General features: G+C 39.3%; 1 protein-coding gene and 2 pseudogenes across 1 annotated transcript in view; all 3 read right to left on the reverse strand.

Annotated features, from left to right (window-relative positions):
- The window catches only part of LRRD1 (leucine rich repeats and death domain containing 1), a 418673-nt gene that overhangs the window by 283940 nt on the left and 119738 nt on the right, over nucleotides 1-14995 (reverse strand). Inside the window, exon 3 of the mRNA XM_044067671.1 lies at nucleotides 150-348. Coding sequence (XP_043923606.1) covers nucleotides 150-348 — 199 coding nt within the window. The remainder of the gene's footprint in view (nucleotides 1-149; nucleotides 349-14995) is intronic.
- LOC122798957 lies at nucleotides 719-872 on the reverse strand (annotated as a pseudogene).
- On the reverse strand, nucleotides 8128-8281 carry LOC122798958 (annotated as a pseudogene).

A 14995-nucleotide genomic window follows, 5' to 3' on the forward strand; every position in this document is an offset into this window, starting at 1 on the left:
AAGAATACACTCACTGAGAAGTGGTGAATATGTAATTAAGCACAGTTCCTTGCTGACCTCTGTGATGGAACCAGTCATGCTTTCCCACCTAGAAGAGTATAGCAGCTTCCCACTAATATATTTTTAAATTATATAATCCTGCTACTCACCTTTTAGATGAATATACTGCAAGCTATTCAGAGCTGTTATTGATTTGGGAAGCTGAGACATCTGGTTGTTGGAAGCATTTAACTTGAGTAGATTTTTAATGCTCCCAATATTGTCTGGCATCTTTTTTAGGCCATTCTCTGATATGTCAAGCTCTGTAATATAGGTCAGTTCTGACAATTCATCTGGAAGTTCCTTGAACTGAAGAAAAAAAAAATAGATACAAGCATTTGTCAATGCTGAACTTTAGCTTGCATTAGTTCTGATTTATAATAATAATGAATGAGAAGTTAAAACAATAATGTAAACAAAAATGCTATCATTCTCATAACTAAGAAATTGTTTATGTTTCTGCATTGCTAACAGTAGCAAGGCATACTAACTTCTGAGCTATGTGCAGATATCTTGAAAGTAATGTAACATAAGAAAGGTTAAACTGATTTGCTAAATGGCTACTCAGATATACATTGAATTGTATATAGGAAACTGCCTTACTGGGAAGCAAAAAAAGAGGTTTTCAGAGTTTGTAATAGTAGCAGGAGCTTTAATGAAACCTGTTAGTGAAAGGTAAATCGTATTAGTGCAAATAAATATAAATTATGCAGTTGAGTTTCCCACATTTGGGGAAATCACAGGGGTCAACCCAACTGAAATGTGCAATGTTAGAGCCTCACCCTGGGGAAACCACCTTCTTGATCATGGTATTCCCCCTGCCAGGTAAATATTACAGCAATGTAGATATGTAAATGTCTGTGTTGCGATATTTAAGTACTGTTATATACAATTGTTGTGATAGTTTACTACTGCTATATCTGTGATAGAAGTGTCTCTTTAAATTCATGGGCTACCTAAATTATCTGGTATATATCATTAAGCCAGGTGTTTTTTTATGTCAAGGGCTTCATATGCAAATCCATAACAGTTGCCTGAGCCTTTTTTATTAAACACTTTGTACCTGTGTAAATAGTGTAACATGCTGCTACTCTTAAACCCAATACCCCTCCTGCCTGGGTGATCATTTATTATTTCAGTTACTTTTTACAGTACTTCTCTCTCATTCCCCTTTCAGAGACCTTAACATAATAATTGTTTTTGTCTCCATCTTTTCATTTAGTGACCACTGTCCCTGCGAACGGGTTTTCTCTCAGTCCCCCACTTGCTGAATCCTTGGTCATTGGCCACATCTGCAGTGAAGAAACCAGCCACAAGGACTCAAGGGCTTTAAACAGAAAATAAGTTATTGTAGGTGTCTAGCTACATTTCCCTCTTAGCCTGCTACTGTAGAAAGTACCTGGTCTAAAGCAGAAATAACTGGCTCTACCCACGGCTAGGGATGGCAGTTGCACCCCCACCCCCATCTGCTGTAAATACATTCTCCAGTTAACTTTTTCTTTTTAGTTATCAGTAAACCAAGATAAAGCTCTAGGCAAAAAAACGTAACCCAGTAGATACACTGGAATTGCCCACTTGTAAAATAGAGGCAAAAAGGTACTTAAACCGCCACTTTTTGTCTGCTTCAAACTAGGTATCTACCCAGAAAGGACACAGTTGAAATCAGGTCTATAGATTGTTTTTCCTACTAGATTCTAATAACTCCTAACAATTTGGCTATTTAGACACTTACCTTGCAATCTTTAGCCTGGGGCGTTCTAGCCCACTCCGTTCGCTATGCTCACTCCACTCCCCTCCCTGCCCCCTATTCCCACCTGCCCCCAATACCTTTGCATTTATTCATAGCCTTAACCCCACTCCTAATTGCCAGCAATTAGGCTACACTACTACTCACCCCCTCCCCCTACATCCAACACAATCATGCTACCTAATATAATAACAATCCTAACTTGCATAGTTCTAGCTCACATTATATCCTACCAAGGATCCACAGTCACATGCCCCAACAACTTCCACTGTACTCTCTCAACACCCACCCTCAAACATTTACACTATAACTACACACCCCTGCCACCAAAACCATTCTCCCACTACACACACTCCATTACCAAACATCTAACACACTCAAAAATAAAATATCCCTAAGATACCATAAGCAATTTACTATGTATATAAAACATATCCTAAACACCCTCCATAAACTAGCCCTCACTGGAGACATCCATCCAAACCCTGGTCCTCCCAAATCCAACCCATCCACAAACCCTAGTCCAAGCAACCACCCACAACTCAACTCCTAGCCAACAAGAAAACAACATACCTACTTATAATATCCCTAAACATCACAAGCATATGCAATAAAATCCAAGAACTACACGCCAGCATAAGCATATATTCCCCAGATATTCTCTTCCTAACTGAAACCTGGCTCAAACTTCATATCAAAAGTGAGGAAATACTTCCACCTGAATACAACATCCTTCGCATAGACAGATTGTCCAAAAAAGGAGGTGGTGTAGCATTGATATTTAAACACCACCTTAATATTCAACTCCTGAACTCATCTGCCCCTCACCACAACAATGAAGAAATCATTTATGCCAATCTCAAACTAAATCCAAACAAAACAATCAATATCATAGGATACTATTTCCCACCAGGGCGAAATATTACACCCCTAGAAAATCTCCTTAGCTGGGCTACTCTATCTCTACCCCAGGAAACCATCATTCTCGGTGACTTTAACATCAACTGGCTATCCAGTAATAACAGTCTCCCAACCATTCACCTTAATCTCCATGGGTTCACTCAACTCATTCAATCCCCTACCCGAATTAACAAAAACCCTAACAATCATACCTTACTTGACTGGATCCTAGTCAACAAAGCTCCTCACTCTTACCTAGCAGGCTGCTTATCTGGCAGTCTTAGTGACCGCTCCCACACTTTCCTAATTTGGCACCAGACAATCAGTCACAAGCCCATTATCCACAGGCAAATACGGAAAAAGTCCAACTTCAACCCCAACTCCTTCATCTCCTCCCTGCAAAAAATTAACTGGTCACCACTAAAATACCTCAACCTAGATGAGGGTGTCCACTTCTTCAACAGTACCTTCCTCTCCATCCTAAACACCCATGCTCCTGTACAAAATGCCAAAGTCAGTTCCAGGTGTGCCCCATGGTTAAAAAAGACCACCAGAACCCTAATGAAATCCAGAGATAAGGCCTTGGAGCACTGATGACTAACAAAAAATAAATCAGATAGGCAATCATTCCTTGAACTGTGCAGTAAAGCCAAAAAGCATATAAAATTAGACAAATCCCTCTACTATAAATCCACCCTAAACTCTACCAACCACAACCCTAAGCAATTCTGGTCCACTATTAACACTATCCTCCACCCAGGGAAGGTTGATACCCCCCAGCCGTCCATTCCCCCCTCCTCCAGCAGTATTGCTGAATCCTTCAACAAACAGTTCACTGAAACTATAACAGCTCTAAACATACAACACTTCCCTACAACAGCCCCCCAACTCTTAACCCTAAACCCTCCACTCCTCTTTTCTTTTTCACCTTAGTACCTACCTCCAACATAAAAAGACTATTGTCAAAACTTAAACCCACCAAACTTGCAGCTAACAACCTCCCCTCTGAATACTTGAAAATTGCAGCTGATACACTAGCCTACCCAATTTCAATTATAGTCAACTGTTCCATAACAGAGGGCTATGTTCCCTTGATATGGAAGATATCCCACATCATTCCCCTCCACAAAGGTACCTCCTCCACCAACCTCTCCAATTACTGCCCCATTGCTATCCTCTCTCCTCTCTCCAAGATGCTTGAAATATGTATCAACACCCAGGTCTCCAACTACCTCCTAGGTAATAATCTCCTCTCCAAAACCCAACATGGCTTCAGGCAATATCACAGCACTACCTCCGTTCTGCTCTCCTTCATCAACACTATACTTCATCAAAAAAACAATGGTTTTTTCTATACTGCCGTATTTCTAGATCTCTCAAAGGCCTTTGGCATGGTATCCCATGAGCTACTACTCTCTACTCTCCCCAACCTCTCCTTCTCACAATCAGCCTGCAACTAGTTCCAGAGCTATCTACATGGATGCCAGAAATCAGTAATCTGGGACGATAACATATCACCTCGCCTCCCGGTTACTCTTGGAGTTCCCCAAGGGTCTATCCTTGGCCCTCTGCTATTCTCAATTTTCACTAACTACCTACATACTGCCACCACACAAGCATCTCTTATACAGTAGCAGTTCACTCTACTCTCATCTGCTCTGCCCCCACTCTAGCAGAACTCCAACAAATCACACAGGAATCATTCTCTTCTGCAGAAAGCTGGCTATCCAATGCTCAGCTCCTACTCAACCCAAGTAAGACAAAACTTCTCCTGTTCCAACCTTCCAAAGCCACCCAAAACACCCACCACTTCAACATTCTTGCCAAAGACAATACCATCATCTCTCCATCAGAACACACAAAATTACTCTGTGTGGAAATAGACAACAAACTTAGATTTGACACCCACATATCTCTCACAATAAAAAAAAGTTCACAAGAAACTTGGAACATTATATTGAAGCCATCAATTCCTAACCAAGGGGGCTAGAATCTCCATAGCCAATTCCCAGCTAATCTCCACCGTACTCTGTGCATCCCCCATGCTTACCAATCCTAGACAGACAGGCAGACCTACACAAGCTGGATGCTTGTTACAACAAAATTGCTAAATTTGCCACTGGAACCTCCTACAGCAGCCATCACTGTATCTCCCTTAAACAACTAAACTGGCTAGAACTCCCACAACTCCTTAACTTTAATCAACTCACCCTCGCTCATAAACTTATTAATCACCCCCTTAACACCCCTTCCCTTCAAACCCTTCTCCAACCCTATCACCCCCACTAGGATCCTAAGATCAAGCAACAAAAATCAACTCACTGTTATCAAACCCAAAAACTCAGCAGGAGAAGCCATATTTTCATGTACCATATCTAAACTTTGGAACAATTTTCCACCCTCTATAACTACTCTACCTTCCAGCAGCCTTTTCAAGACTGCACTCAAATTCCACTTAAATTTGCACTGGCTTTGTCCTTGTTCTAATCCAGGCTAACATCCCTACCCTTACCTCCCCCCACCTAGACTCTTAACCCAACTATATTACTGCCACTACTAACCACAGTCAGAAATAGCTAGTTGTCTTTACATACTCTAACATCTTGTCTGAGAGCTTTGTTATTAATATTATAAACAACAAGAAACTATCTTAACTTGCAACATTTACTGTATATACTGTTGATAATCAATATCTTGTTATTGTATTAAAGCCAACAACCTGTAATGTTGATTACTATTGCTGCAACTTTGTATCTCTATTTATCATGCACATGAAGTGGAGCTTTTCTCCCTGGGCATCTGCTGAAAAAGGACCTGCATCCAGTTGGAATTTCCCAGTAAACAAATGTAAATAAATAATTAAATAACAAAGAGCTTTCTTTCCACTCAGGAGTATTATGGGTAGTCTGGCAGACATTATTAGGCAGCTAAGCAATAAGCTATGACAGCCTACACTGCAGAGCTGTTAGGGTGTATTCAGGAGAATTATGTATGATTCAAAAGGATGATGTCCATACTGGGTTTTGCGGTGCAGACACTTGTTACTATTCATTGACATCAGTGTAATTTCTGATGGCTGTTGTGATGCAGGCTGTGACAGGTCCTGCTGTTACTATTGCAGGTGAGGAGGGTTCAGGTAATGATGGCCAGCGTGCTACTTCCGGAGGATCATGTTAGGTAATATGCAGCATGCTACAAACATCTGACAGGCTGTGGCAGGGGCACATTATGCAGCTGAATCTGGAATTTCAACAGGCCAAAAACTTGGTGTACTACATTCCTAATTTGGACATGGGCAGTGTTATACTGATGTTCAGACATACCTTGTGAGTTTTGTACAGGTGTCATCAACCTAGGGCTCCAGGGGGTATCCTGCATCACCTGTAAGCTATCAAAACACATGGGGGTAGAGACATTGAGGGTGAGGTACTTACATACTTTCTATGGCTTTACATATATGGATGCACTTACCAACTAGGTGGCCATATGTGATGTCTCCATGCAAGGGGCAATAATGCAAATGACTTGTATGGCATATTTCAGAATCATGAGCACTGCCACTGTACTATGCAACTATATAGGTTATGAGCCCCTCTGCACTGCATACACAGTACTGTGCAAATATATAGGTTATGAGCCGCTATGCATTGCACGTTACCTAGCAGTTCATAGACTCATAGGTTCATAGGTTGGTACTAGGCTATTGGCCCTAGGGCCTATACAAGCCTAGCCATAACAATTCCCTGGGTATTTCTTCCCACAATATTTACTTCTCTGGATCCCTGTCTAGCAGGGCGACTGACGTGATCCCTGGGGTGAATTCAATATCTCCCAACCAATTGTCAAGGTTCCTTTTGAAGAGAGCCAAGGAGGTGCTCTGCTTAACATGTATGGGCAGTCTATTCCAGAGTATGGGGAGTCTCTGGGTCAGGAACCTATCCCTCCAGCATGTTTTATTCATTGTCATGACAAGGTTTAGATCCCTGGAGCATGTGGCTCTGAGGGATTGGGATTTCTTTAAGTGGAGCATGTCCAGCAGCTCATGGTTTGACATGGCCTTGTATGTTAAGCACAGATCGCCTCTGAGTAGACGATATGCCACAGAGTATAGCTGGAGTTTTTTTAGATGGTCAGCATAGGGCATCTGCTTTACGCCTGTGATTCTTTTAGTGAGGTATTTCTGCAGCCTTTCCAGCTGTTGCAGATGTCTTGTGAGGTACATACCAAACCGGGCATTGTACTCTATAATGGGTCTAATGAGGGATGAGTACAGTGGGACAATGACCTCCTTTTTTCTGGATGAAAAGCCCTTAGTGATGAGGTATGCCACATAGAAGGATTTCCTGACTTTTGTTGCGGTGGTTATCAAAGGTGAGATTACTGTCCACCTGTGTCCCTAAGTCTCTCATCACACTTTCGGTATTTAGTGTACTGCCACCTATGTGGTAATTCATGGGTACATGTTTTTTCCCAAAGGGGATAAATATACATTTCTTAGCATTAAGCTTGAGCCCATGGCTCTGGCACCAAGCATCTATTTTTGTAAGGCCCTTTTGTAGTATATCCACATCATTTGAAAATTTATGTTTTTCTCCTTTACATGTGCCAAGTTGCTTGTCATACAACATACAGATGGAAATGTTTGTGAGTATATGTGCATGCATGTCAGCATTTATACATGTATATATGTCTGATGGAAAAGCCCACAGTTTGGCAAGCATGTAAGAATACACTCACTGAGAAGTGGTGAATATGTAATTAAGCACAGTTCCTTGCTGACCTCTGTGATGGAACCAGTCATGCTTTCCCACCTAGAAGAGTATAGCAGCTTCCCACTAATATATTTTTAAATTATATAATCCTGCTACTCACCTTTTAGATGAATATACTGCAAGCTATTCAGAGCTGTTATTGATTTGGGAAGCTGAGACATCTGGTTGTTGGAAGCATTTAACTTGAGTAGATTTTTAATGCTTCCAATATTGTCTGGCATCTTTTTTAGGCCATTCTCTGATATGTCAAGCTCTGTAATACAGGTCAGTTCTGACAATTCATCTGGAAGTTCCTTGAACTGAAGAAAAAAAAAATAGATACAAGCATTTGTCAATGCTGAACTTTAGCTTGCATTAGTTCTGATTTATAATAATAATGAATGAGAAGTTAAAACAATAATGTAAACAAAAATGCTATCATTCTCATAACTAAGAAATTGTTTATGTTTCTGCATTGCTAACAGTAGCAAGGCACACTAACTTCTGAGCTATGTGCAGATATCTTGAAAGTAATGTAACATAAGAAAGGTTAAACTGATTTGCTAAATGGCTACTCAGATATACATTGAATTGTATATAGGAAACTGCCTTACTAGGAAGCAAAAAAAGAGGTTTTCAGAGTTTGTAATAGTAGCAGGAGCTTTAATGAAACCTGTTAGTGAAAGGTAAATCGTATTAGTGCAAATAAATATAAATTATGCAGTTGAGTTTCCCACATTTGGGGAAATCACAGGGGTCAACCCAACTGAAATGTGCAATGTTAGAGCCTCACCCTGGGGAAACCACCTTCTTGATCATGGTATTCCCCCTGCCAGGTAAATATTACAGCAATGTAGATATGTAAATGTCTGTGTTGCGATATTTAAGTACTGTTATATACAATTGTTGTGATAGTTTACTACTGCTATATCTGTGAAAAAACAAGCGCGTACTGTCAAGAAAAGTCAGAGTGGCGTTTTTAGGGGGATAGATAGAGTTATAACATTTAGGAAGATATATAGTACATATGTAGGAATGCATTATTTAGCTCAATTCTATCTAGAGTATGACATATATTGGTACTGTTGTATATTTGTACTAGATAGGTACAATAGGAGCACATTGTTTATGTATTATGTGATTAAATTTATGAAATATATGTAATTTATGTATATTAAATTATATTTATGTATATATTACATTGTAGGTCTTAGACCGTAGTATCATAATGGTAATATAGCTTTAAATCTTTTTGGCGCCATTTCAGCTATTTAAACAGAGTATGAATGGGGAAATATTGTTCTGAGGAAGCACACGATTTAGTGTGTGAAAGCGCTTAACCTGGATTGTTTTTTGTGCAATAAATTATATATTTTTTCAAGTTTTCACTTGGCCGTGGAGTCTGTGAATACGGAATTGTGATTCTTGAGACGCTGTGGCAGTTTTTCACTTTGGCGGTGTATGCAGGTTATCTTACAGTCTTCTTGACTCATTGGCGTTCAATACTGCTATATCTGTGATAGAAGTGTCTCTTTAAATTCATGGGCTACCTAAATTATCTGGTATATATCATTAAGCCAGGTGTTTTTTTTATGTCAAGGGCTTCATATGTAAATCCATAACAGTTGCCTGTGTAAATAGTGTAACATGCTGCTACTCTTAAACCCAATACCCCTCCTGCCTGGGTGATAATTTATTATTTCAGTTACTTTTTACAGTACTTCTCTCTCATTCCCCTTTCAGAGACCTTAACATAATAATTGTTTTTGTCTCCATCTTTTCATTTAGTGACCACTGTCACTGCGAACGGGTTTTCTCTCAGTCCCCCACTTGCTGAATCCTTGGTCATTGGCCACATCTGCAGTGAAGAAACCAGCCACAAGGACTCAAGGGCTTTAAACAGAAAATAAGTTATTGTAGGTGTCTAGCTACATTTCCCTCTTAGCCTGCTACTGTAGAAAGTACCTGGTCTAAAGCAGAAATAACTGGCTCTACCCACAGCTAGGGATGGCAGTTGCACCCCCACCCCCATCTGCTGTAAATACATTCTCCAGTTAACTTTTTCTTTTTAGTTATCAGTAAACCAAGATAAAGCTCTAGGCAAAAAAACGTAACCCAGTAGATACACTGGAATTGCCCACTTGTAAAATAGAGGCAAAAAGGTACTTAAACCGCCACTTTATGTCTGCTTCAAACTAGGTATCTACCCAGAAAGGACACAGTTGAAATTAGGTCTATAGATTGTTTTTCCTACTAGATTCTAATAACTCCTAACAATTTGGCTATTTAGACACTTACCTTGCAATCTTTAGCCTGGGGGGTTCTAGCCCACTCCGTTTGCTATGCTCACTCCACTCCCCTCCCTGCCCCCTATTCCCACCTGCCCCCAATACCTTTGCATTTATTCATAGCCTTAACCCCACTCCTAATTGCCAGCAATTAGGCTACACTACTACTCACCCCCTCCCCCTACATCCAACGCAATCATGCTACCTAATATAATAACAATCCTAACTTGCGTAGTTCTAGCTCACATTATATACTACCAAGGATCCACAGTCACATGCCCCAACAACTTCCACTGTACTCTCTCAACACCCACCCTCAAACATTTACACTATAACTACACACCCCTGCCACCAAAACCATTCTCCCACTACACACACTCCATTACCAAACATCTAACACACTCAAAAATAAAATATCCCTAAGATACCATAAGCAATTTACTATGTATATAAAACATATCCTAAACACCCTCTATAAACTAGCCCTCACTGGAGACATCCATCCAAACCCTGGTCCTCCCAAATCCAACCCAACCACAAACCCTAGTCCAAGCAACCACCCACAACTCAACTCCTAGCCAACAAGAAAACAACATACCTACTTATAATATCCCTAAACATCAGAAGCATATGCAATAAAATCCAAGAACTACACGCCAGCATAAGCATATATTCCCCAGATATTCTCTTCCTAACTGAAACCTGGCTCAAACTTCATATCAACTTCAAATGATGTAAAGCAAGTTTTGTCACTATAATAAATTAATTTTTATAAAAAATATTAAATACAATTAATTAACATCTGACAGAAAGTGTCAAGGATTAAGGCTACAAGCTATTAACAAAATTCATTCTGAAGTCCAGGGTTTGCTTTCCTCAAGACACCACCTGCCTACTATATGAATGAATACATCACTTAAATAGACAGTGCTCCTGGGATGAGTTTGAAAAAGGTCCATACGAATCAGTGTTCTACCCCAGTTAACAGACAGATCTGTAAATAACTTTCATAGCACCATTTACATTGCACTGTTCCTTGATGGAGAAAGGGGATGTTATTTCCTGTTAAACATCAATCCAGTGCACTTTAAGCACAGCTAGAAATACATATCAGATCTTTCAGTCAAACAACCCTGACCAGCTTAAAATACCATTAAAAGTGCCCATCAACATTGTGCCTTAATTTGAACTGTACCAGATGATCAGAAATTAATAAATGCAAAACTGGTTATGCAGCTTAACCATGGTCTAAAAATAATTGATTAAAATGCAGAAGCTTTTGAGTTTGAAGGAGGGTAAAAATAAAGATATAGACAAGAATGAAGGAATGATCTTTCACATCTCTTGTTTAGTCACTTCATGAAAGATATGTGATATATTAAAGGTGCTTGGTAGATGTTATATGGTGCACTGATCCAGAGAGTTAAGCTAACCCTAAAATCTTTTTTTTTTTTGCCAGCTTATTTATAACTTCAGATCCCAGGCTTTCCTTCATAGCTCCTTTTTTCCCAGGGTCAAAATACTGGAAGGTAGCCAGGTGTGACCCATCCCTCCAGAAGAGAAGATCTATATGCCTCTTTGACAATGGAAGGGAGTGCAGAAGCTGGATCTATAATACTGTGGTCAAGTTGAGGCTTTAGCTTAATGCCTATTTATCAATGACATACAGGTTCATGTCACCCATGTGTGGATGTGCAATGGCACCACATGTGAAACATCTTTACCTATGTGGTGGCATATCCTTCTTTGCCCACTCACCTACCACACCAACAGCTTCACTTTCATGGTACTGATATCACCATGAGGGCTCTTGTGATGGCCACTACCACTGCAGGCCCCCTACATACTCACTTCTTAAAGAGTTGAGGAGGCAGTGTCTCCTCATTCCTCTTCCTCCCGAATAGCTCCAGCAGGTGCTTGAACTGCTCATCTAACTTGGGTTGCCTAGGTCATAGTGAGGGCTTTATTTCTCTATGCCAATGGAGCTGACCTAATCTAATTTCACTAGCTGAACAGTGACATATCACAAGTTGTTAAAAGTGGCTAGGAAAGGGTTATTGGAGAGAAAACATGTCAACCACTTATAATAATAATATAAAAACAGTTAATATCCACTTCTTGTTAGTACCTTCAATGTTACAGTCTTACAAAATAGCTTGAAATATCAAAATAAAAAATGTCAACAGTAAGCAAAGTGTTGCTTTTACCCAACAAAACTAATCACTTCAGGTAGTATTAAAAGAGCAGAATAATTTATATATTTAACATTTGTTAACCGGGAAAGTCTGACTTGGAACGAAGCCAATTTTCAGCAGAGGCCCGGGTAGAAATGCTCTAAGTGCATGTTTTTGTAATGAGTTTTGTTTCCTTAGTAAAACAAATGACCTCCTTCAGTTAACTTGCTTATTAAATCCAATGATATAAAAAAAACTTTTGTTAAGATATTTAGTATAACAGAAGGGGAAGATAACAGACACACTTTCATTAATGTAAGGCAAGTTGCTTTTAGTGATAGATTAACAATACTATAAGAAATGCCAAATCACAGTATAAACAACATAGCTTATTATTAAAAATACTGTATCAGAGGATTGATGTAATACCTTTTAAAAAGCATATTTTAAAACACAACCATTATGAGGTTTCACACTACACAAGTCCTTCTTGTGGAACTAATTCATACCTCTCAACTGTCCCTGATTTTGCAGAACCTGTTCATGAGTTTTCTCTCATATTTGTGCCCTGTCCCATATAATTTTTTTATTTATTGCTACATCACTAAGGATTGCAGTCAATAATGCCAGGCAGAGTTTCTTAATTCTTATTTTTTTAGAAAACAAATATTAATGCAATATCTTTTGTTCTATTAACATGTTAAGTAAATTGGAATAATATAAAAAAAAAAATTGTCCTTGGTTTTCAGCCTTAAACCATGCCTAAAGGATTTCTGCATGATGGCTCCTCCTGGTTCAGGCCAGTGAAGAGGAACAGATGGGATCAATTGGCCAGGAGGGAGGTGATAATCAGCAGATAGCGGGAGCAAAACAAATGACAAAAAATACTTAACTGTAGCTAAGCAAACCAAATGTAGAGTATATAAGTGCTCAAGGGAAAAGTACAGTTGTATAAGTACACATAACATAACAATAGATGCTCGAATGATTGCTAGTGCTATAGCCTTATCTATATGGCTTATATCCTGCTAAGGATATAACAGCCTGTGATGATAGAAGGTACTGCCAGCCATGCCAGGAGAAATAGGACAGTGGATTTGTAACATATGCCAGCACCGCTAGCTGGAATTTTGTAAACAATTATGTATCATTTACATATCAAACTGATTTGTAGAGATGCTTGTACTGAAAATGTGTTTGTGATGTTTGCTTGTGTTAAAATGTATCAACAGTGTGCCTTGCTGGAAGGAAAAGAGATGTACATGCATTATTGCAAATGTTTAAATGTATACATTGTAACAGCATATACTAAAAATGAAGAGGTTAATCTTTTTTTAAACAATTTTATTGATTTTAAAGAAGTAAATATAAACAATTACATATTCTTTTAACATAAGGATATTTACAATTCAAAAAGTGTTCACATAAGCATAATCTTAATCCATCTGACTTTGCCAAATATTCTTGAAATTAAATTACTTTATGGGTTAAGTCATAAAGATATTATCCCACAGTTTTGACTGGAGCCAGAGATGCAATGTGTCTGTGTTAGAGAATAGATTGTAGCTCCTGTAGGAAGAGTGGTACGGTTTTATGGTTTTATGACTTCCAGCAGTTGCACCACATCTGAACAAAGCTCTATCTGTATGTATTGCAGCTTCTAATGATGGGGGATACTGCGGGAAACAGTGTCAGATGACAAGATGTATGTGATGTCATTCTGTACAGAAATAATGTTTTAATATTAGAGGATTCTGAAGACTCAGGAGCATTCTGTATACTGTCTTAGATCTGACAACAACGACCACTCACCCATCTTGCCTTGCTCTATCCAGTAAGCAGGAACAACAATTCTTTTACTTAATCAGGAATAGACAGTGACACTAGCTAAACACTGTTTTTCTATAAGTGTGAAACTTTCCATCAGTGCTATTTTTAGTTTTCCCTGTGACTGAAACTCTGTAAATATATATTTAGTATTTTCATATTCTATTATTTATTATTAAATGTATTTAAACTTTTCATTGTGGCTGGTCCTTTTTAGAAAATATTTAAGCTTTGAGACTATTTGCATATATTTATTTGGTGATAACTCTGGCCACTCCTGAAACTCTGACTGTTTGGTCAACATTACCATTTGTATTAATATTAATTTCACTCAGTATAATTAGGTACCCTTGCAAGAGCCTTAGATAGCTGGCTTTGTAGTGCCTGGTGGCAGTGATAACTACATTATAGTCTGGACAGAAGGGGGCATAGCTAGTAGACCTGTGCCAGCCTTTCCCAGGTGTGTGTGTGTGTGTGTGTGTGTGTGTGTGTGTGTGTGTGTGTGTGTGTGTGTGTGTGTGTGTCAGCTACTTGGAGCAGGGACACAAAGCACTGATTTCACAGAGAGAGGAGTGGAGGACTTGGCTTGGGTACTTGGCTGAGTACTGAACTCTGCAGCTACACCAGTGGGAACTCTTACTGGGGACCTGGAGGGAGACAGTTAGAGAACCCCAGACCCTGGGCTGAGTGGGTTCCTTGTGTGGTCTTAAGGGAAATTGTGCTTAATGCAGAGAGGTCTGCATCTGGAAATACTGAGTGTGTCCATCTGTATTCCAAGTGAATGTCACTCTCCAGTGTCAGTGGTGAGGATTCAGGCTCCTTGATGTCTGTCCCAGAGTGGGGACATCACACAGTCATCCGTTTTCCAAAGATTCAAAGGCACCTTCCATGTACCCAGACTATTATTCAGTTTGAGCTAAGCTGAAGATAAGAGTGTTTGCGAGCAAAGCCCTTTAGAGTTTTCATGCCACCTGAGAGGAAGTCTACAACCTTAAAAATGTCAATGATAGGGAAAACAAACATAGAAGTCCTCATCTTGGCAACAAAAACATACCAAAACAAGGGGGATGAGAGAGGGAGTGGCTACTGAAACAGTGATCATTCGAACATGTATTGATATGGTAAGTTTACTTATGTAACTGTACTTTTTTCATCATATTGATCATTCCTGCAGTAGCTTTAGCAATATGGGTAGATTACCACAGCTTACACTAAGTGGAAGAAGGAGGAAGGATGAGGATCCAGTAGCCCCTGTATAATGATCCTAAC

The sequence above is a fragment of the Protopterus annectens genome, chromosome 3.part1 (genome assembly GCF_019279795.1).
Source record: "Protopterus annectens isolate FY-2018-M chromosome 3.part1, PAN1.0, whole genome shotgun sequence".
Lineage (NCBI taxonomy): Eukaryota > Metazoa > Chordata > Ceratodontiformes > Protopteridae > Protopterus > Protopterus annectens.